Source organism: Pipistrellus hanaki (assembly GCF_964339955.1).
Source record: "Pipistrellus hanaki genome assembly, chromosome: 4".
Lineage (NCBI taxonomy): Eukaryota > Metazoa > Chordata > Mammalia > Chiroptera > Vespertilionidae > Pipistrellus > Pipistrellus hanaki.
Genome location: NC_140506.1, coordinates 36,442,571 through 36,466,829, shown reverse-complemented (window position 1 = coordinate 36,466,829; position 24,259 = coordinate 36,442,571). Strand labels below are relative to the sequence as shown.

At 44.0% G+C, this 24,259-nt stretch overlaps 1 protein-coding gene across 2 annotated transcripts in view; it reads right to left on the bottom strand.

The window, feature by feature from the left end:
- The window catches only part of CRHBP (corticotropin releasing hormone binding protein), an 87,561-nt gene that overhangs the window by 2,865 nt on the left and 60,437 nt on the right, over window positions 1-24,259 (bottom strand). Inside the window, exons 1-6 of one of the 2 annotated variants that reach the window (XM_084881294.1) lie at window positions 7,682-7,777; window positions 7,284-7,377; window positions 6,693-6,850; window positions 5,002-5,212; window positions 2,739-2,887; window positions 524-641 (exon numbers count right to left, since the gene is read on the bottom strand). In XM_084881294.1, the coding sequence (XP_084737420.1) occupies window positions 524-641; window positions 2,739-2,887; window positions 5,002-5,212; window positions 6,693-6,850; window positions 7,284-7,377; window positions 7,682-7,762 (811 nt within the window). In that variant the 5' untranslated portion in view covers window positions 7,763-7,777. Of the gene's footprint in view, window positions 1-523; window positions 642-2,738; window positions 2,888-5,001; window positions 5,213-6,692; window positions 6,851-7,283; window positions 7,378-7,681; window positions 7,778-24,259 lie in introns of those variants that run through there. The other variant, XM_084881295.1, reaches the window with a different exon arrangement.

The following is a 24,259-nucleotide window of genomic DNA, read 5'->3' as shown; positions in this document are numbered from 1 at the left end:
CTTAAACTTAAACTTCTTCTAACGCCACTTCTTCAAAATAGACTTGCCCAGGCTATGGTATCTTGTGGAAGAGCCACACTCAAGGGGCCAAAGAGCCGCATGTGGCTCGCGAGCTGCAGTTTGCCAACCACAGTTCTAGCTAATTAATGATCTGTAGTTACAAGAAAGGAAAGGGGCTATTATAAGAATTTGCCATGAGGTTAAAGACTGTTGCCGTTTCTCTCCTGTTTCACTTTCGTCTCTTTAAAGATAATCGCCAATTCCTTCCCAGTTTTACTTAGGGCCAACCTTAAAAAACGCATCCTTGTTACTTCGTGGGTTTCGCTCCCAGTGTCAGATATTTTGGTGATGCAATTCTTCACAGTGTATGTAGCCTTACGTGTAAAATCCTCACACTGGCTCCATGTACAAAACTGAAGATTTTTGGTGGGACCTGCCTTTCCATGTATAAGAAATATTAGGTGCTTTACTTAAGGAAATAATCCTGATGGGCACATAAATAATGATCAAAGACACATCTCACCGGGACCGTGGAAGGGATAGCAGAGGTCAGCTAGAGGCATCATCTTGGAAGGGTCCAGTCCACTTCCTCCCAGCAGCTCCACAAAGTCTCCTTTCCCCCCACAGCCTGCCGCGGGCTTCTGAAAGAAGAGTCACAGGGAAAGAGATATGTAAGCCAACTATGGGAGTCAAAACACTTGACCAACGGCAAGTGGTGAGTTCAATCAGCCCTGGACATCCTGATAGTGCCATTTCATTCAACATCTAGGACTCTGAAAATTAAAAGGCGTTTACAATGTAAAGAATGATAAGAATTGCTTTTCTAAATCAGTTGAGTAATCATTTTTAAAAAAATGTGTATTTTTAAAATAAGTCCAAGGACTGCAATGATGAAATGGGAACCTCTAAACTCCACATAAGATGTGTAAAAAAATGAAATCATTCAGACATACATACTAGAATATTTGAATTAATGCATGGAGCCAGAGAGTTTTCATAAATAGGACTTTCTTTCAACTCACCTCTTTTCCTTTTCTTTATAAAGGACTTTTTCTGCTATTGGGATGACATTTATCATTTCTACTGATAAGGATTTAGAATAAATTCAAATATGACCTGTGGGGCTCTGTGCGCCCTGGCCCTGCCCATCTCCCTGACATGTGGGCTCACTTCCCCTCTCTTTCCTTCTTTCCATTTCTGGAACCCAATAAGCTAATTCCTGCCTCTGGGCCTCTACACTACTGCTCTCCCTGTTCCTGGCTCTTCCTGTGGCTGCTGGCTCCCTCATTAGTATCACTAACGTCTCCCTTTGTCTCCTTCTCAGAAGGTTTCTTTCCTGACCGCCTTAGTATCTCAAGGAGCTCCCCACCCCTCCTTCTGCTCCCTTGTCCCCAGTTGCTATCTGTCACAGCACTTCACCTCATTTTCCTTTAGGCACTCACCACTGGCTGAAATATATGAAATATATGCAGTTTTGCCTGTCACATGCCACTGAAATGCAAGTTTCATGTGAGCAGGATCTGTTTTGTTTGCATCTAGAATAGTGCCTTGAACATAGTGAGAACTCAAAAAAAAATATTAGGAAAAGGAAAAGATGCCTAGAAAAATGCAGTCTTTAATTTTTTAAATTTTTTTTAAGAGGAAACACCAAGATTACTCCTCATAGCCAAGAATTACTGAAGTGCCAATCTCCCAGTCTGATATCACTCTTGCCATCTTTTATACTGTACATCAGGAATAATATACGAACAACCTCAAGGCAATAAGGCTATGTCATATATAGACACCCACTTGTTCTTGTCTTTATCCAAGAAATATTCTTCCACTAAAGTCGCCCTCCAAACAAACAAACAAATAAACAAATAGCATTGGCCCACAAATTTAGAGCTTAAAGGAAATTAGATATGCTCCTTTTTTAGTCCTAGTCCTATTTGTCTTTCCCTGAAATCTATCTGATTAGGAGCTATGACTGTGCTTGATGCCAGCAAATACACGAGCCATCTTAACCTCCGCACAAAAGAAAGTAAAGGAAATGAGGAGGGTGACTCAGAGGGAAGGCGCCACCAGTGCAAGTAAAGGCGGTCAAGCTCAGCATTTATCCTCAGATCCATACAGAAGTTCATGGGAAAACAAGTTGATGGAGAATCTCAACTAATATTCGTTGTACAATGTATTGAATTAAATGTAATGCCAAAAAAAAAAAAAAAAAAAAAAAAACTCTCCAAAACTTCACTGTATTTTGCAGTCTAAAAATCCAATTTCGCATTTTCTGCTACCCTTAGCATTTCTTCATAACACAGTCAATGAGATACTTCCTTCATGTCAAAAGAAAATTCCAATAGTCAGAAAAACAGCTGTGTAGATGACTCATACTAGGTTCTGCTAGGAGATTTTTTTTTTAAAGAGGCAAGTACAAGAGAGTTCAATTGTAATTATATGCCACACATTTACCAATTGAAAACATTTCTTGCATCACAAGCAAAGTATTCAAGTAGCACAGGGGACTCCTGAGTGTGCAACTTCCAGCTTCACAGAAACGGAAAAGGGGTTTGGTTAAAGCAGTGAGGGGCACACACCTGTGAGACTTACAGTCACACAGGACAGACTATTCCAATAGCTAATGTCCTTGTTTACCCTGTAAAAAGTTTGCTTTTTAGCATCTATGTGGGCATATCCACCATTTGCTCTGATAAAGCTGTGGCTTTAGTAAATAATTTGAAAGCAAGTAAGCAACTCACCTTTAACTGCAGGCCATTTAAGTGTCCCAGGGTGAGATCAGATATTTTGATCATCACAGGATAAATTATGGAGAAGCTGCAGTTTCGATGCTGATGTGGAACTACCAGGGTGAACCTTCCATTTGGGGTTTGGGAAATGACATTGCAGGCTTTGCAGGAAAAAAAAAAAAAAAATCACATTTTCACTATTTGGTAAACTGGTTTTTATAGACATTTGCTCCATCCTTATGTTAGGCTCCCATTCATGGTCTACCGTGGTCAGCAAACTGTGGCTCTTTGGCCCCTTGAGTGTGGCTCTTCCACAAAATACCATGGCCTGGGCAAGTCTATTTTGAAGAAGTGGGGTTAGAAGAAGTTTAAGTTTAAAAAATTTGGCTCTCAAAAGAAATTTCAATCATTGTACTGTTGATGTTTGGCTCTGTTGACTAATGAGTTTGCCGACCACTGGTCTAGGGACTTGTGGCTTGGAAGAGAGTACATTTCACAAAGGCAGTTCAGAAGTGGGAAGGATTTGGGGAATGAAAGCCACCAGGGGTGTATGGATGAAGCTTTTGGGCTGCCAGGGGCTTTTAATATTAATCTCAGGGGGTTATCTTGTTTATAATCAGAAGACCCAAATTCATAACCAACCAAGCAATACCAGCTGTAACATTTCAGTTAACTGGGGTCCAAGTTCAGGCTGGGAGTTTGGAAGAATCAAGACTTTCAAGCTGAGGCCAGAACTCAAACCCTATCTGTCTGGAGCCTTCACTCATTGAATTTGGGGCCAATGTTATTTTTCAAATAATAAAATAAATGAACAATAAAACAGTCATGAAATATAAGAACAAAATAGAAAGAAAGCAGGCTTACATCTGGATAAATATTTGCTGAGTGTTAAAGGGTAAGTTGACTAAAAGATAAATTTTAATGTTTGATTTACTCCCAAGAATTTTCTGAAATTTTTTGTTTTGCATCTCAAGTCTAAACTTACAAATTTATTCTTCTAGCTATGAAACTAGAAGCATCAGTTTATGCCTTCCCTCCCCCCTCCAAAAAAGTTTCTGACTTATCAGAATAGGTCAAAACTACTTCTTGCCTCCTTCCATATTTTTTTAATTCCACTTAATTTCAAAAAGAACTGAAATTCCTTGACAATTCTGGAAGCTTCTGATTTATAACCAAACAAAATAGACGAGAAGTATTTCATTTTTTCCCTCTAGGATTGTCCTCAGAAACAGCCTCTTTTGAGGGCTTCTTTCAAAATAAAAAATAAAAAACAAACACAAAAATTGAAAGATCAGTCAGTACCTTATTCTTTGGCAGATTAGGTCCATTCTTTGACCATATGAAATGGTAATACCAATACTACTGCATGCAACCAAAAATGAATAATAAGTTTTCTTTTCCTGAATTAATTGTTTATTTTTATTGTTGATGCTATTGAAAATGTCCCCATTTTCTCCCTCTTTACCCACCTCCACCCAACCCCCTCTTCCCTTTGGACATCACCATACTGTAGTGTGTGTGTTATGCTTATGCTATTTGGCTAATCCCTTCACCTTCTTTCATCCAATTAATTTTTTATTTGTTTGTTTTAATGGGAGAAAAATAAGCAGATGAATGAATTCATTTTGATTAAGATAATGTATTTTAGGCCTGGGCTGTTCAACTTTTTAGCATCTATGTGGGCATATCCACCAGCAATGAATTAAATTACAGTGGGAGACGTTGAATCAGAAGGCAACTTTGAGGTCCTGGTTCAACCTTCTGCCCAGGCATGAAATCTGTCTAACACATCCCAGATATGCAGTCTTCCCGCCTTTGTGTAAATACCTAAAACTGCAACTTCATATCTGATCCCTCGAGCTTATCCCAGATGAATGGAATGATTTGGAGGGATTAAAGTTTGTCACTGAATAATTGTACTTTAGGAGATTAGACTAAAATACTGAACAAAAAGATAGAATTCTACTCACCCTAAAGTAGTATCCTATTTAGACTGGAAAATTAATTTAAAACTGTGATTTGATTTTCATAATGATAAATAGAAAATATTCTTTTTGGCCATTTCCAATTACAAAAAAAATTTCTATTCAAATCATTCCTCACTTCAAATGTCTTAAATCTATGCAATGATACTCCCTTTGAAAAGCAGAGTTGACCTATGTGTGTCCCCCTCCTCTCCTCCCCCCCTTTCACCCTCCCTCCTTCCCCCCCCCCCCCCCCCCCCCCCGCACCGCCTCCACTGTTTTCCACCTGGAAAGACAGAGAGCCCACTTACGAAAGAGGTTGGGATCTGTCCTGACGGTTACTGTGAACCCATTTCCTGGTTCGTGGACCCGGAAGAAGATCATGGCTACATTCTGGGAGGATCTGATGCTCCTTCTGCCAAGACCACTCTCACAGAAATCTACGTACCGCTCAGTTGTGGGGAGAGGGTGGTCCTGGGAACTGGGGAACTTCTCCCCTTTGAGAATCCAACCATCAAACACCTTTCAACAAAAACACAGACACAAGTGATCACTCCCGTCAACTCCTTGAGGGACAGGCGTGGAATTGACAGCCTACACTCCTCTGCCCACTTGCTTTCCAACTGTATATATTTCTACGGTGAGGGTTATTTGCAAGTAATAATATTATTTATTGCATTTTTTCTTTATAAACCTTAAAGTTTCCAAAATAAGTAAACTTTATTATACTTCAGCCACTTTCATAAATCAAACTACAGAAGCACAAGTTGGGTTTCAGTCATTCTCTTGCTTTTCCTCATTGAAATATGAATAAAATATCTTATTCAGAGAGGAAGGGACAGGGATAGAGAGTTAGAAATATCAATGAGAGAGAAACATCCATCAGCTGCCTCCTGCACACTCCCTACTGGGTATGTGCCCGCAACCAAGGTACATGCCCTTGACCAGAATCGAACCTGGGACCCTTGAGTCCACAGGCTGACGCTCTATCCACTGAGCCAAACCAGTTAGGGCATAAAATATATATTTTTTAAAAACACTGCATCAGAAAAAAACTGAAGCTGCATTTTGACCCACCTGCCAATGGTTATATATGCCCAGCTTCCTTGTTGTTTTTTGTTTGTTTTACTTTTATCAGAAATTAAAATACCAAGTACTACTTCAACATTCAGACCATGGCTGGTATATATAGCTTAGGACTTTCCCCCTTCACTTGCTAAAGTTTGCAATTGGACATAAGGTCCGAGCCCATTGGTTTTACTCTTAAAGCACCACAGGTCTCCAATTTACTGCGTCCAGTCCCCTTGCCATGAGCAACACCAGCTGCAAATTACTTCAGTCCTCTTCTGAAGCGTTTTGGACCAAAGCACCATTTTAAACACAATCCCCCTGTGCAGATTTTAATCACGCTCCTTTTAATCCTAGGCGGTGGAACTCCACCAGCCATTCCCAGCTGACCTGTTTGGCTTTTGGACAATGACGGGGAGAGGCGAGGCGAGGTTGGGGGGCTTGTCCTCCCCTCCCACCTGCCTCAGACTAGATTCCCTCTCAGCATCCCTCCTAACAGCCTGATCCCACGGCTCTGAAGACACCCTTGGGAGCCTGGCACATCTCCGGGCCGGCAGGAGCAAAGCGGGCTCAGACCTGCGGGGCGGCGTCCTCTCAGCACCCGCCCCCTTGGCGGACCTGGGCGCTCGCTCGCGCTGGTTTGTGCATGGGCTCAGGATTGCAATCCAGCGTTTTAGCGACGGGAGTTCGAGTCTGGGGAAGCGTTGGCACCAAGAGTTCACACAGAGGGGATTTTAAACCATTGCAACCTCTTGGGCACCAGTCCTTCCTGGCGTGGGGCGAGGTCTTGAGGTGGAGAGGAGGTTCCTGTCCCAGCAGAGCAGCTAACTTAGAATGTCACGCCTCCCCCAAACTCAGCCGCCCCGCAACGGGCTCGGCACCCCCGCCCATTCCCTCCGCGCGGCGCCCCGGCTGCTCGGCTGGGCCACCTCACCTGCAGGAAGTCCCCGCCCTGGCAGTCCATGGAGACCAGGTCCAGGTAGATGGTGATGAACTCCTCGGGCTCGCTGATGAAGAAGGCGGCGCAGTGCAGCTGCGGCCGGTCAGCGGTGAAGGTGAACTGGCCCTGGAGGCTCAGCATGTCCAGGCAGCCTGGGGGAGGGCAGTGTAGGTGCTAGGCGTCTCGGCTGCAGCCCCTGCAGCTCCTGCAGCGCCAACACCCGCTTCGTCCCGTCCTCCTCTCCCCCCCCCCCCCCACACACACACCTTCTGGCAGCCCCTCTGGGCGCCCCTATTTCCAGGTTTGCAGCGCCCCGTGCCTGACTCCCAGCCGGACCCCCAGCCCTGGCTGCTGCGCGCTGCTCGGGTGCCCCAGGGCGCAACACGCCATCAGCTGCTGCGCCCCTGGTGGCACAGACCCTTAGCGATGGGAATCCTGCCCCGGATGGGCACCCTGCCCCTGGACAGCCCCTTCTCTGTGGTACCCGGGAGCCCGCTGTCCTGGGCGCAGCGCCCACACCTCCCACATCCCCGCCGCCTGGGACCCTCCGGGCACCGGGGAACCCGCCGGGCAGCCCCCACTCACGCAGCGCGCGGCGGTACAGCGGCTCCCCCGCCAGCTCCCGCTTCAGGTGCGCGCCCAGGAGCAGGAAAGGGTCCTGGTCCCCGGCTTCCCGCAGCTGCAAGGAACGTGGGTCAGTTGGGAGAAGTTGAAGGGGTGGGAAAGCGGGCCAGGAGCAGGGCACCCCCTCCACCTTCCACAAAGAGAACCAAGTGGTGGGGTACTTTCCATCAGACCAGGGTACCGTACCCTCGTCGGCCCGGGGAAGGAGGAAGAAGAAAACCAGTCTGGGAAAGACCGCACCCCAGAGAGGGAAGAAAGAGCTAATCCCGGCCAAGGCCAGCGCCTCTGCAGCCCTGGCCTCCCCCCAGGGCTGGACCCTCCCCAGGGGAGGTGTGGTCGTCAGCCAGGGGACCACTCACCTCCAGGTACCGGCTCTCCCCTCGCAGGGCCACCAGGAAGATCAGGATGAGGCGACACTGGAGCCTGAAGGAGGGAGACATGCTGGCCCTGCCTCCGCAGCTGGTGCGCTCTCTGCTCCACACCTTGTCCGGCTGAGGGCTGAGAGCTGGCAGCTGGCGGGGTCCCCTGGCTGGTCCTCTTTTATAGAGCAGGGAGGACGGAAGGCTGCCTGCTCCTTAACTGATCTGAGCTCAGTAACCATGGGTTACCCGGTCTCGGTGACACAGTGCGTGGTGATGACGAGGGTCCGGCCCTCTCCCAAATTTCCAGAGTGGGCTAGCATTAATCAGCAAGCACGACTCCAGACTCTGACAACTTACTGAGCCCACGTGTGGGAGACACAATGAGGCGGGGAAAGAGAGAAAGGGAGGGCATTGTGCTGGGCCTAGCAAATGCTGAATTATCCTCTCCTGGGCATACGTAAGGGATTTTTGGTTTTGCAAAGCAAAGTGACAAGGTGACACTCATGCATAAAATACCCAAACACATAATAACCTCACCATGCAGCCTTGCCTCGTAACCTTGGATGGACTCGTGCTGGAAATTGTCAGAAAATATAGTACTTATGCGATTGCTCATGCCTCTCAGGGAGAAACTTGAGGTGCTTTCAGCTCCAAAAATAAGCAAAACAGAACGAAATCTGATTTTGCAGAACATTGCAATAATGTAATTCAAGCTTTCTTTCTGCCCCTTAGCCTTTGCTTTATCTTGGGACAGTTTCTTGTAAGCGTTTCCCTAATGGAAAGCTAACTCTGGCGTGTGTGTGCTCCTGGACTTTAGCTGAGGAGCAGTCACTTAGCTTGAATGTAGACTCTCCTGGGCCAGCTAACTGGGGTCAGGACACAGCACCCAACTGAACCACTGAGAGAGGAAGTCAGTCCATGTCACACCTCCAAACACCCGAATCACTTTAGTATGCATGTAGAAAGAACTGCCCCGAAGCTTAACTATAGCTGCTCATCAGCCGATATATTGTACAAGGCTAACCAAATGACTTAGCCATCCAGAAATAAGAATAAGCTTATCTTTGCTAATTAGACATGAAGAGAACTGCATCTCTTTTGTGTCTAAAACTGTGGGAAATGTGGGGACATTCCACATTCATCTTTCTCACCCCTTTCCAATCCACGTGGTAAGCAAGGCAACTAACTACAAATCCTAAAGGCTTTCATGTTGCTTTACCACTGCCTGATAGAAAACACGGCACTACCATAACTTACATTGTTGTGAAATTATTACAAATAATAAGACCATAATACAGAGTTTTAATGCAAGGAAATGAAATGGTTCTATTTTTAGTTCATGAATACTCAAAATTAAGCAATGACTTATCTAGTCATGTCAGAACTTGATATTTTCCTATTTAAGACAATTCTGAGCTCTGAAGGGGCTGACCCTTAGCCACTTACTAGTAAACAGGAGGCCTTCTTTCCATAGTCCTTAGACCACAGAGCACATGAGAGGGAAGTTCCCCCAAAGGTCACAAACATGCCACCATGCCTTGCTCCCCATCCCAGGGTTGTACAGATGCCTAAATTTTAGGGGAGTGGGGGATAAAGAAACCCAAGAGGAATAAAAAAGGAGAAAAATAAATGGTTTAACCCCAACACAACAGGCCAGCTTCAAGTCTGTCTCCCAGCAGTCTGTGCCAGAGGGAGGCTCGGGCACACTTATTCCGTATGCCACTGGCCAGTCTCCTTTCCCATTAACCCAGCCATGGCCTTGGCCAGCTCCCAGGCCACTCAGCTTGGAGAACCCCGTTTATCCCACTTTGGGGTGTCTTGCTTTGCTACATCACCACTGAGACATTCTTCTCCAACCTGCCCCTACACACACACACACACACACACACACACACACACACAACTCATGGACAACAATAATGTTCCTAATGGGCATTCATGAAGCTCCCTCCTCAGGAACCACACACACGAAGAGCTGGGATGAAGCAGGACAAACATAACCACAATAGGTTACATCTTATTTTCTCCAATAACCCACAAGTATAGCAAAGGGATGTACTTTATTCCCACCAAATCCTATGTGGGGAAATTAATGTGTAATTTTCACTAGCTTGGCAAATATCTACTAAGCCAATGAAAATTACATTGTGACTTTTATCTGGCTTTTGTTGGTTTGTTTGGTTTGGCTTGGCTTGTTTCTTAAGAGTAACTAAAGGATGAAAACTAGACACTACAAGGGAAACTAAGAAGATAGAATTAGAAGAAAAAAACAAGCCAGATAGCCATACCTCTACCAGCAAAGGTATTAAAAATGGGTGAGAACAATGGAAGTGCAATTTAGATTAGACAGAAGGAAAACATTTCTGGATAATAAATAGATCTATGTCTGAGAACTGAAGATCAATTGTTTTCATACACTGATTTGGTCATTCAAACAACTTGCTTAATATTTGAAAGCTATTTGTTCCACCAAATTGACTGGTTATTTTGAAATATATTCTTAGTAAACTTAGAGTCCCCAATCTGCTGTTGGAATGACCTGTATATTCACCTTCATTCTCTGCACGCATTTTAGTTTTTCTCTGTATTTTCAAAGACAACCTCTCCAATGCTGATTTAATGCAGTCCCTGATCATTGTTTTGTTTTGTTTTTATGTGTAAAGCTATTGTTAGGCAGGGTTAAGACATTGTTTTTGTTACATAAGATGAAGACATTTTTCCTTTTGTAAAGCCCCAGTGCAAATTGTCACCTGTGTTAAACCTGAAGGTGGAGGTGGCTGCACAATCAAGATCCACATATAATCCATGAACATGAGAGCAGGGCAGGTTTTAAAATGCTGAGCCTGAAGAGGCATAAGCAGAGCACTTCTAAGTAAAATACGGGGGTACTTTGTAGTCACCCACGTGACCCATGATGTGATTGTGACAGCCAAATGAGAGCTTATGGACCGAGGTGTCAGAAGCAGCAAGAATCTCAAATCTCTTTCTAGTCTAGGTTTGGTGCAAAGACCTTCTCAAAGTATTTCCTACCTGTAATATCGGGTCTAGTAATAATTAATGCCGTTTTTAACATTCGTTTAAAATCTTGCTTGGCGTTGACTTGTATTGACATAACCTTCAAACACGTGGTATCTATAGAACGTGTGAAGTGCAATTAACAAGTTTTGCTTGAAAAAGTTTGTGTTTGGTTCGGTTTTTGTTGCAAAACTAGGGCTAAGAAGATGGTGGATGAAGAGCATATTCAGCACTGCATGCTTTACGAGTTCCGATTAGGAAGAAAAGTGAGGCTGCAAAAAACATCTGTAGTGCTCTTGGTCAAGATGCAGTTAGCGCCAGAAAATGCCAGCATTGGTTTGAGAAATTTCGCGAGGGAAATTTTTCATTAGATGACAAGAGTGGTCGAGGCCGTGTGTCCAATTTTGATCAAGAAGCTCTTCAAGCTCTTTTGGTGCAAAATCCTCAAATTACCCAACAAGAGCTTGCGACAACTTTAAATTGTTCACATAAAACAATTTCCAATCAATTGTGTGCACTTGGCAAAGTCCAAAAGTTTGGAAAATGGGTTCCTCATGAGTTGACCGACAACAACCGTAATCAAAGAGTCACAATTTGCAGTTCGCTCCTCTCTCGTCAAAACCGTTTGCCGTTTTTAGAGCAAATTGTTACCGGAGATGAAGAATGGGTGCTGTATGTTAATTTGAAAAGGCGGCCTCAATGGTTGGACAAAAATGAGGCTCCGCAGCCCACGCCAAAACCTGACTTGCATGCGAAAAAAGTGATGTTGTGTGTTTGGTGGAATTTTAAAGGAATTCTTCATTATGAACTTTTACCATCTAACCAAACCATTACAAGTGCAGTGTATAGTGCCCAATTGGAAAGGTTAGCCCAAGCTTTAAGAGAAAAAGAACCCGTGCTGATTAATCGGAAGGGCGTAATTCTTCACCACGATAACGCACGACCGCATACTGCAAGAATCACTGCTGAAAAACTGCGCCAGTTGGAATGGGAAGTTCTCCCTCAACCTGCATATTCTCCTGATATTGCCCCTTCCGATTACCATTTGTTTCGTTCTTTGCAAAACTTTCTTCTTGGAAAAAAATTTAATAATGAAGAATGCCTCAAAAATGCATTGACCGAATTTTTTGCATCAAAATCACAAGAATTTTACAACAGAGGGATTAAAATGCTTCCTGAGCATTGGGCACAAGTAGTAGAAAACAACGGCAACTATATTGTTGATTAAATTTTGTTGTATTGTTTAAATAAATTCGATTTTAAAAAGGTATTAGAAAACAACATTAATTATTACTAGACCTAATAGTAAACTTTACCTTTCATTAGTCATTTCAACAGAGAATACAACCAATCCATGCTTTAGAAAACGTTCCTTTTCCTTTTGCTGCCTGATACGTTGCATTGTTGGGAAATGGGACATCTGAGTTAAGAAGTAAATGAAGATGATTGAATAAAACTCATTTAGCCAATAGCAACAACTAACTTTCAATTGTTTTCAAGATGACTTGCTCTTTGAATGAATTTGGCTATTTTTTTTTTAATGCAACCCTTTTTAATAGGTTTAATTTATTTTTTCACATCAGTTTGGGATCAAGAAGGAAGAACCTAAACAAATACACTTGGGGGAACCATTAGCCTTTGAATTAAACCTTCAAATGTCAGTGATTTTTCAACCCAAATCCAGCAGTACTAAACATTAGGATTTTGAGGATAGCAAGTGATTGACAGCAAACCAGAAGTTAAGCAAAAAGGGGAATTATTATCAGGACAAAGGGACATCTTCATGGACAGAAATCAGGAAGCAGGGGCTCAAATCCTACCTCCCTGATTCTGTCACAGGCTACCTTCACCCCACTTCTCAGTCTGTATGCCTATAAATAAGCCACCAATAAATTTCTAAGCTTCACATGTTACAATTTGACAAATAAAAATATCCTGAACCAATATTCTCATAATCGCCTGTCCACAAAGCTTTGTGGGAAAGGCTGTAAGGCCAGGGGATAGGATCCTGTCACAACATGACTGTTCCCCTGACAGCCATATGGATGGAAAAAAGAGAAGCAATTTCCAGAAAAAGGGATGCTGGATTCACAAAATAATGGGTATCTTCAACAGAGTGAAAAAGCTCAAAACTAAAAGCCCTGATTTAGTGACTTCTTTGATCATAAGTTTTCTCACCTGTAAAATTACTTTCCTCACTGGGAATTATTATACGAATTAAATATGATATATCTCCTACGTAGAGAATAGCCTTTGATAGTAGCTATTAATAAATTATGCCAATCATATTATGTCTTTATCACGAGGGCTTTCCTTCTAATGATGATTTCATAAGAGTGCATGCATAGCATATGTTTTTTATATTACTATTAAAATATAATGAATGGCTTCCTATTAGAATATTAAGAGACTTCAAAAGCCATAGTTAGAAAAGGAGAGAACTCAGTTAAAGTATAATTACAGAACTGCATTTCAAAAGGCTAGCTAGGAATGGATCCCATTAAAGATTATGTCCCTTAATGGACAGTGGCTTAGCTGCATCAGAGAGAAAAGCTGAATGGAGAGAGCAGTAGAATTGAGAAGATTGAGGAAAGGGGAGAGTTGGAAGTTATAAAGCAGAAACAGAAGATAATTAGGCACTGCTCAAGGAGAACAGCATGTTGATTCTACATAAGGACTGTTGAATAACATCCTTTGTTTAGGTGTGGGGACATAGAGAATAAGAAAGAAGTGATCTGACAAGGTTTCCAAACCAACAGTGGTGATGGGAGGAAAGACAACAAAGTCTAGACTAAAAAGATCCCTCTGTATTCAGCCAAGTAATCAATCCTTCAAAGAAAACAGCCCTGGAAATTAATGCAAAAAAATTCTATGTTAGGTTTTAAAAAATTACCAAACTAGGAGCAAACAGCGAGGTGGCGCTGGCCAAAGCGGGACCCATCACTCACTGCCAAGGGGCGTGGGGTTGCTGTTTGTGCCGTGGCTCCCTTGACTTTGGAGTGACATTGTTATCTCAACTCGCTTCAGGCTGCCTCTAAAATATGCCATGACTAACATCGAGCCAGCTATCACAATGACACGCCATTTAATAACTCCTCGCTGCCTGCATCAAGGGGAAAAGTACAGCCGGGCCAGAGCCGGTGTTTGTCATTGGGCAGAGGTGACGCGCATCTGCACGTCACATCAGCCTCTCCTCTGACGGAAGAGAAATGAAGTGTGAAGAGTCTCATTATAGTGTCTTAGAATAGATCTAAAGGAGAAAAGCCTGCCAGTTAGGTGGAGTGACACGAGAAGCTCTAAATAAGGAAAGCAACCGGAAAAACGGCAAGCTAGGTGTGGTTAGCTATCTGTGGTGCCTGCTTTGCTCACTTTTGTGGGACCCCTGCCACCAGCCAGCCTGCTTCCCCATCTACCAATCCTTCCTTCCTTCCTTCCTTCCCTCTTTCCTCCCTCCCTTCCTTCTTTTTTTAAAAAAAAATATATTTTATTGATTTTTTTACAGAGAGGAAGGGAGAAGGATAACGAGCTAGAAACATCGATGAGAGAGTAACATTGATCAGCTGCCTCCTGCACACCCCCACTGAGGATGTGCCCACAACCAAGGTACAAGCCCTTGACCAGAATCGAACCTGGGACCTTTCAGTCCACAGGCCGATGCTCTATCCACTAAGCCAAACCGGTTTCAGCTTTCCTTCCTTCTTTCCTTCCACAAAAAGTGATGACCGAGGCCCCGCCTCTAACAAACTCTGAGCAACAGATTTAACTGCCCTATACTCATAGTATTGTATATATAAATTAGAGGCCTGGTATAAGAAATTCGTGCATGATGGTGGTGGGGGCGGGGTCTCCCTCAGTCTGGCCTGCACCCTCTTGAATCCAGGACCCCTTGGGGGATATCCGACTGCCTCTTGCAACCTGGGACTGTTGACTCCTAACTCCTCTGCCTACCTGATCATCCCTAACTACCTCTGCCTTGCCCCGCACCCGGGACCCAGGATTCCCTCCTCTGGCTTGTTGCAGGCATCCAGAACCTGGGCTTCCCTCTCTCTGGCCAGCTGCAGGCATCCAGGACCCAGGTTAGCTTCACCCAGGCCAGCCACTGCCATAGGGAATTATGGGTGGGCAGCTTCACCAGGCCACAGGCACCTGGGGCTGCGGGGCAGGTGGCTTGTCACTCACTCTCCAGGGCCGCAGCCCCAGCTGCTGGTGCCCAGGACCATGTGGTGTGTGGCTTGTCCCTCTCCCAGGCCTCAGCCTGGCTGGTCCCCAATCCTCTCTCCCCAGTATTGAGTTTCTGAGCTGTTACTGCCTAATGGTGTGAGGGCCTGATGGCCATTTGCATATTAGCTCTTTATTATATAGGAGGATGCCTGAAAAGCCTTTATTATATTTATTTTAACTTTTAATGTGTCTGTCTTCAACTCTAAATGTAAACACATGGAAGTCTGGCCCTGAATCTCACCCACCTCTATTCTCCCATCTAGCACACACACACACACACACACACACACACACACACTCCTGGCACTACGGGGTGGTACCCAAAAGCAAATTGAATAGAGGGGCTTCTGCTCCTCCACCTAGTTATAACGAATTGTCTCCACTAAACATTTTCACCAGCTGACAACATCCAAAGACATGGCACCAGCCAGGTAAAGGGATTTGTATGGTTAAACCTGAGGAAAGGGAAGAGCAAAGGTGCTGAAACCGATCCTGGAGTCAGCTCTAGGAGACCACAGTCACCTGTTGGGTGGGCAGTAAGAAAGGTGAGAGGGAGCCAGAGGTACAGAGCTGGGAATCAGGAAGGAAAATTAATGCCAAAAAGTCCATGATGAACAAAACATCAAAGTTTGAGATAAAGACATCATTGGTCCTAGTGGATTTTCCTGTTGCCTCTGGCTTTATTCTGGCTCGACACAGCACTGTGCAGGGAAATACACACAGGCAACAGTTACTCCCTGTGGGAGCAACTAAGAGTTCCAGGGGTTTCATTCCGGTTTCGGTGAGTGAAAACAAAAGGGCTCCGGATTAGGTGTCCCAAGCCCTGGATCACCGACTGAGAGCCTGGGAAGTCATTCACGTCATTTGTAAGATGAGAGAGGTGAGTGTAGCTTTCAAGATCACAGCAGGAAACAGATGGTGGAGAGTTTTTTAAAAAGACTCTGTAGAGCTGTGGGCAGCATGCAGGGAAACCACAAGGGAGACTCAGAACAGAGGAAGTAGGGCGAGCAGGGTGAGATGAAAGGGAGGGTGGGTGGAAGCTGTCCAGCCCTGGTGGCTAGTGGGTCTCCAAGGTCCTGGGATGGTTTTAAAACTGGTCTGTACCTTTTTTGGCACTCTTCCCACAAAAAGTGAAGTCTCGTTCCTTTTCAAGAATATGGCTTGATTTGGTGACGTGCTGCTAACAAATTGGCCAAGGGACACTGCGATTCCTGAGGCTAACTTAGAAAAAGGCCTGAGCTACCAGATAAGGAGTCCAGCTACCATGAAGCTGCCCTGCAGGAGACCACACAGACATAGGGGGCAGTGCCCAGCTGTGTCGTTCAGTCCCCAGATGTTTTGGTCGTCTGAGCCCAAGTACCAGACCCCTGCGTAAAGAAGCCCCTGAGGTGACCCCAGTTCCCAGCGGGCAGCTGATGGTGACATCATCAGACTCCAAGCTAAAGCCACCCCACTGAGTCCTGCCCAAACACCACCCACAGGAACCACACAAGGTCATAATTGACTGTGGTTTTAAGTCACTACGTTTTGGAGGGATGTGCTCTACAGGAACAAATAATGAATACAGGCCTGCCTTAGTCTGTCCTGGCCATTCCTCTAGAATGCCACCGTTAGGTGCCTCGTTAGCGCAGTAGGTAGCGCTTCAGTCTCATAGAATGCCACCATCAGGTTTATAAACTACAGAGATTTATTTCTCACAGCTCTGGAGTCTGGAAGTCTAAGATCAGGGCACAGTCAATGTCTGGTGAGGTCTCACGTCCGGGTTCCCAGACAGATGTTTTCTTCCTGTGTCCTCACATGGTGGCGGGGACTGGGGAGCTCTCTGGGGTATTTTTTTTTTATAAGGGCACTAATTCCATGTATGAGGGCTTCACTCTCCTGACCTCATCACTTCCCCCAGGCCCCGCCTCCAACCACCGTCACACTGCGGGGAACACAAACATTCAGTCGGTAGCATGGGAGGCCTTTTCTGTATCTAATCTACCCTTTCTAGGGCTCTGACTTAGGGTCCCCAGGTGCTCCAGCTGTGTGACAGTCTTTGTTTGTGAAGCCCTTGAGCTGAATCACCATCTTCAAGACGTGACCTTGTGGGGGATATAATTTTTACGTAAAATTATTGGCTATGTTTTAGGGAGGCAGCAGGATGTAGGAGACAAAGATGCATATATCAATATTTTCCTTACAAAAATGAAATTATAGTGCATATACTATTTTGCAATATGATTTATTTGTGTCATATATCACAAACATGATTTTATGTTATTAAATGAACTTTCCCAACATCACTTAAATGGTTGCATAGGATTCTATTGACATATTTTATTTAATAAATACCCTATTGACCATTTCTGTGATTCTAATAATTAACTACTCTAATCAAACCTATGGATAATTTTAAACCCATTTTGGTTCTTTAGACTTAATGCTAAAGACCTTACTGGAGCCTAAACCGGTTTGGCTCAGTGGATAGAGTGTCTGCCTGCGGATTAAAAGGTCCCAGGTTCGATTCCGGTCAAGGGCATGTACATTGGTTGCAGGCACATCCCCGTTAGGGGGCGTGCAGGAGGCAGCTGATCGATGTCTCTCTCTCATCGATGTTTCTAGCTCTCTGTCCCTCTCTCTAAAAAATCAATAAAAATATTAAAAAAAAAAAAAGACCTTACTGGATTATCACCATGGATTCTCAAAAGTGATATTTCTTTGGGCTTGGGATTAAGGATAAATCAACAGACCACTGAGAAGGCAACACCATTTATAGTACTGGAGAAGAGATACATTAATTACTTTTCATAACATCATGAACACTCAGAATCAGATGCCTTCCTCGGTGTTCAGTCATCGCCTTCTTTGCAATTTAGAAGAGAGTTTGAAAGGAGTAGATACATGAGACCAGATTGAGCAAAAATGGTTGCTTCATTTATGGTGGATTTTGGATGGCTACATATGGCATCTGATAGCACACTCTTCCTGTCTGTAAAGACCTCTGGGTATTCTGAGAGCAATAAGGGTCAAATTAATCTCAATGATGTGTCAAATTAGTAATCATATTAATTCCATATTGTCACCTGCTCTTTGGCAGGTTTAATAAGCCACATGTTAAATTGATTATGCAAATTATCTTAGGAAAATTAAAACATCTGTTCCACATATCACCCTATTTCAAGGTGAAAGTCTTCCTGAAGGTGAGTTTTCAATCCCACTGAACATGTCTTTGGCTTATTGTGCATTGCTTTGCAAAGTATCTAAACTCAGCATTGGCGTCTTTCTTTTCTTATGCCACAGATCAGGATGCTATAATTTTGTAGCACTGATGATCAGCTAGTTTGTTTTTTACACATAATACACATTGACATGATCCATAAAAATGGGAATAAAAATATGGCATAACTGTAAGAGATTTTATCTTTTCTCTTCATAAAAGGCTAAGTCAGGAGACCACAAAGAAGAGATGGATGGACACACTGGGGATCATTCCAGGAGAGCCCAGAGGAATAGATAGGCTTTGAGAACTCCTGGAGGCTTGTTCCTCATTTCTCCCTTTTAATAAGATCACTCCACTTGAGTCCCTTACTATGCCTTCATTTTCCTCATCGCCATCAGTTCTCAGCCAAATTTTTAATAAAGAATGAAGTAATATTCTAGTGACTTTAGTTGTATACAAGAATCTACTTGGGAGCTTGTTAAAAATACAGAGATTACTATTTAGTAGGACTAGGGTGGAGACCAGGGATATACATGTTTAAGCATGTAAGGCGGTCCTGATGCAGTGGTCTACGGTCTGCACTGAGTCACCATTGTGTCTAGGATGGTTAAGAGCATGGATCTTAAGAATGTGACATCCCTGGATTTTAATTCTTCCTCTGCTACTTATTTCCCCTATGGCCATGGGCAAGTTATTGCATGTAAGTCTTGGCTTCCTAGTCTATAAAATAGGGATACTCCATAACACATTGTTCACCCTAAACTTACACAATGTTATATGTCAATAATATTGCAACAAAAAAATAATAAAAATAAATAAATGGGATACTACAACATGGCTAAGCCTTGAAAACACTATGCTACATTAAATAAATCAGACACAAAAAAAGGTAAGTATTATGAGATGCCACTTACATAGGTTTCCTAGAATAGACAAATCATAGAGATAGAAAGTAGAATAGAGGTTACCAAGGGCTAGGGGATGGGGGTTTAGTTTTCGTTTAATAAGTAAAGCATTTCTGTTTGGGAAGATGAAAAAAGTTCTGGAAATTGATGGTAGTAGAATGTTGTACAACAATGTGAATGCATGTAATACTACTAAATTATACACTTAAACATGGTTTAAGATGGCCCTGACTAGTTTTGCTCAGTGGTGAGAGTTCCAGCCTGAGGACCCAAGGGTCGTGGGTTCGAATCAAGGGCATGTACCTCAGTTGCAGGCTCAATCCCTGGCTATGTGGGAGGCAACCAGTCAATGTGTCTCTTTCACATCAACATTCTTTCATTCTTTCTCTCTCTCCACACACACGCACGCACACACACACACACACACACACACACACACACATACACTTCTCTCTCCCTCCTACTGTCTCTAAAAATCAATGAAAAGTATCCTTGGGTGAAGATTTTATAAAATCGTTTAAAATGGTAAATTTTATGATATGTATGCTTTACCACAATAAAAAGAGATGGCCATAAAGGAATGATAATAAATTAAGTTATTGATTCAAAATGGGGATAAAAATTCCTGCTTCCTAAGGTGGCTGTGAATTTTTTTAGTGAGATAATATATGAATAGAGCTTACTTAATACAGGGCCTGGCATGTAGCAAAGGTTCGGTAGATGGTAAAATAACGTAATTTTACCATCCAGAGATAACTACCTTATGGACTCTGATCCTATCCTATTCTTCTGTATATCTCTTCATATGTATGTGTATGTGAGTATGTGTACACTAGAGGCCCGGTGCACGGAGACAGCTCCTTCCTGAACATGGCAACATGTCACAGGCTGTGAGGAGCGGGTGGGCCGTTGTATACCAAGGCCAGCCACATGTGCCCAGACCTGATCAGATCCGCAGCTTCTCAGTTCCCAGAGGTATGTTCAAACTGTCCAGGGATTCACACACACACACACACACACACACACACACACACACACACACCATTCTATAGCTAGTCCTAGAAGAGGCTGTCCCACTCTTCAGAGGAGCCTCCTGCTCCATTCTCCATCAGAGGAAACACAGGGGCGGGCCAACATGCTTCTCTCCAGGCTGTGCCTTGAGGGAGGTAAGAACGACACCCACCAACACAGAGACGAGAGAGAGGAAGTCCCCACTCTTCCTGAGGACCCGGCTGACCTCAGGCTCCTGCCCAGCTTATCTGGGTCATCCCACCAGCACACAGGTCTGCAGCAGCTGCTGTATCTCACTCACCCACATGCCCTCTCTTCTCCCCTCTCCTTCGAACCACCTCCATTCTACACAAAACTTAGCCAATTAATTACAGTACTCTGCACAAAACACAGCCTTAAACATTCTTTTAAAGAAAACTCCCACAGTTGCAAATAGCAAAAAACTAAAGATTATTACACAAAATTAAATTTAATTTCAAAGCCACCCCTTTGTTTTCCCTAGAATTTATTTTAACATTGATGAAGCGAATATAATTCTGACTTCTAATTAGTTTTAGCTCCCACTGGTACTGAGCTGCTTTAGGTTTTAAATGTTACAAAGACTCATTAAAGGCTTTTCTTCGCCTGCTTTTCTTAATCTTTCTTCTCAACCCCCATGAGCAAAAATTACATCTAACTTCCTTTAATTTTTATCTTTAAAATGTTGGTGAATAAATAAATGGTTTTTCTTTGAAAATGGTAATGATGAAAGCACACATCTGTGGGATGGGGATGGGTGGGCAGTTCTGTGGGGATTTGCTTTCCTAATTGGAGTTTCGTAAATGGTCGTCACTTCTGTCTGTCACTGTAAGGGCGTGAAAATCTCCTGCTGAAAGCCTGGGGGGAAAGCTCAGAAAAACATTTAGTTCCAACTAAATGAGGTTGTACCTATAGAATATTGAATGAACTAGTTAGTCCTGAGCAAAAACCAAATGAGCAACAGCAACAAATCTCACATCTATTTAGTGGGGAGAAAAGCAACAAGAGTTAACATTAAGTGCTTGAATTTACAGCCTATTGTTTGAAATATGCAAACACAACACAAGTGACCTTAGAGAAACAACTGACATCTTGTGAAAAGATAAATTGGGAGATTTGGGGATATAAATTATATACATAAATAATAAACAGGCCATATTAGAAAAATAAATTTTACAGGAGAATGAAAAAAGATAAAATAACATAATTTTACATCCAGAGATAACTACATTATGGATTCTAATCCTATTCTATTCTTCTGTATCTCTCTTCATATGTATGTGTATGTGAGTATGTGTACTCTAGAGGCCTGGTGCATAAAATTCATGCAGGGGAGTGGGATTGTCCCTCAGCCTGGCCTGCACCCTCTCCAATCTGGGATGTCCAACTGGGATCAGGCCTCAACCAGTAGTCGGACATCCCTCTCACAACCTGGGACTGCTGGCTCCTAACTGCTCACCTGCCTGCCTGCCTGATTGCTCCTGCTTCTGCCTGTCAGCCTGATCACTTCCTAACTGCTCCCCTGAAGGCCTGATTGACACATAACTGCTCCCCTGCTGGCCTGTTTGCTCTTAACTGCTCTCCCCTGTAGGCCATCTTGTGGCAGGCCATCTTGTGATGAAGGCTTTTATTATATAGGATACTGACGCTAAATTTCACACTATGATTTAGGTGTACAAAACAATAAAATGAAAAGAATCTTTATTTCTTCCCTGAAAATGGATCTTATTTGGTTCTCTAGAATGTGCCTTGCCTCTGGTTACTAGGCTCCCACAATCTGACCTCTTAATTGCAACACTAGTGCTATCAGATTCCCTCCCATCTGGTCCTTTCCATAGCATTTTTCCATTCCTGCCAAAGTTCAGCTACAGTACGGGCTGCAGGTGAGGTCACCTTGCTATGAACTGAATGCTGAAACCCTAATCCCTAATGTGATAGTGTTTGGTAGATTTACAGGAGGTTATGAGGGTAAGGCCCCCACAGTGGGATTAGGGTCCTTAAATCAACAGTAAGAGAGAACAGCATGACCCTCTCCAGCCATGAGAAGACAGTCACAAGACAGCTGTCTGTGAAGCAGGAAGTAGACCTGTACCTGGAACCACATTGATCTTGGACTTCCCAGCCTCCAGGACTGTGAAAAATAAATGTGTTGTTTAAGCCATCCAGACCACGTATTCTGTTATAGCAGTCCCAGGTGACTACAATGCCTCCATTTTCTAGCTGTGTAATTTAGGATAAGTTATTTACCTCCCTGTGCTGGGGGATAACCTGTGAATTAATAATAATCCTACCTCCATTTTTCAGTTGTGAGGATTAACTGAGATAACATGCCAGCTTTTATATATCTACTAAGTACAAACAGAAGTTAACAAATGTTAGTTCCTGCCTCCACTCTTTGTCTGCCTAGGGAAACAGACTCGATGCAGTTAAAGATCGTGTTCCCTCTCTCAGGGGTTAATTGTCACGGAAGAGCTGAAAGTGTTGAACCTTAAAGAGAATGGATCGTTTCATCTGAGGGAACGATGTCAGTGTGTTTGGAGGGCTTTCCTGCCCCTCTGACACATCTCATGAACCGCCACAAGAAGCAAAGCACCCCGCAAACTGGAGGTTTGCTTGTCTCTATAGTCTTACTCTTTATTAAGTTAACATCAAGTGAGTTTTATAAGTTTGAGATTCTTTTATGACTCAGGATAAATGCATAAACCATAGCTATATACAAAGAAGAAGACGACGACGACGACGACGATGACGACGACGAAGAAGAAGAAGAAGAAGAAAGAGGAGGAGGAGGAGGAGAAGAAGGAGAAGAAGGAGAAGAAGGAGAAGAAGGAGAAGGAGAAGGAGAAGGAGAAGGAGAAGAAGAAGAAGAAGAAGAAGAAGAAGAAGAAGAAGAAGAAGAAGAAGAAGAAGAAGAAGAAATAATTAATGAATGTCTCTACCTTAAATTCCCACCTTAGGCAGAAAACACATTAATAGAACTGAGTCTACAACCGTTTCTCCATCAAACACTGCAAGTGATCACTGAGTGCAAAGGGCCCCTGGGAGCCTAAATCAGGCTTCTTTGCTTTTCTGCAGCTTCTGTAAGTGTGCAGATCTCCCCAGCACCCCACTGCCTCTACCCCTCCAGGTGAGCACGCTTGTTCTTTTCGGACCCGTTCCACCTCTTCTGGACTGCTTGCCAATTAGGTGCCAATGTCCACAAAGTCTGCCAGCTGCATTTTGTCCCCACCAGTGGGCTCCTAAACCATCTCCCAGATGGGTAGTATGCCAGGAAATTGTGGAACCACACAAACACCTTCTTCTCCCTGGATGCCCCTTTACCTGCAGTGTTTTTCAGACAGTTGCTCCAAAATATCAGCGGTGAGTCAGACCTAGCGATCCAGAGCTCTGAGCTCTGTGGTATTAAACTGAGAGATGGCCTGAAGGTAAAGTTAAAGTAGCCCCAGCTGGCATGCTAGTCACGAATCTTCAAAGCTGGGTGATGGTATCTTTCCTGGGGCGTCAGAAGCTCAATAAAGAACTTCCTGCCCCAGATTGAACAGCCGGGCACTGGGCGGGGGGGGGGGGGGGGGGGGGGGGGGGGGGGGGAATCAATTGCCTCCTCTAAGCAACCAAGTCTTCAGCTCTGACACTGACCCCCACACTGAGTGAGCTCTGTGCCTCCTTACCCCGGACACGCAGTTACAGCCAGTTTCAATGTGCTTCTGGGCTGAGTTCAGCTCTGGCTCTGCTGGGCCCCAGGACCTTGGGTATGTCACTTCCTTGGACCTCAGTTTCCTCCTTTAAATTCGGACTTGGCACGAATCAGGTCAGGGAGAGTCCAGCCGCGGCTCCTGAGACGCTGGCAGTGTCCCGGTAACACTGGGTTTGGAGCTCGCTGGGTCTCTTCCAGCTCTCAGGTTTCTTTGATTTAAAGACACCAAAAAAAAAAAAAAAAAAAAAAAGTGTCCTGGGTGGGGATAGAAGATGTTTTTACTGCAAATGCCTTGCTGTGTGTTCTAGGAAAACCAGGCCAGCAGGAGGTCTCAACATTCTATTACCATCTGCCTCTCCACAAAAAGGCCTACATCTGTCTCCTTTCCTTCCACCTGTTTCTGTAGCTCCTGCACATTGCACCTCCTTCCTTTAGCGGGAGGGAGTTGGCACATCTTCCCCTGAACGAGTAATAGGGTATCCAGGTGAAGTGGACACGTGGACACACAC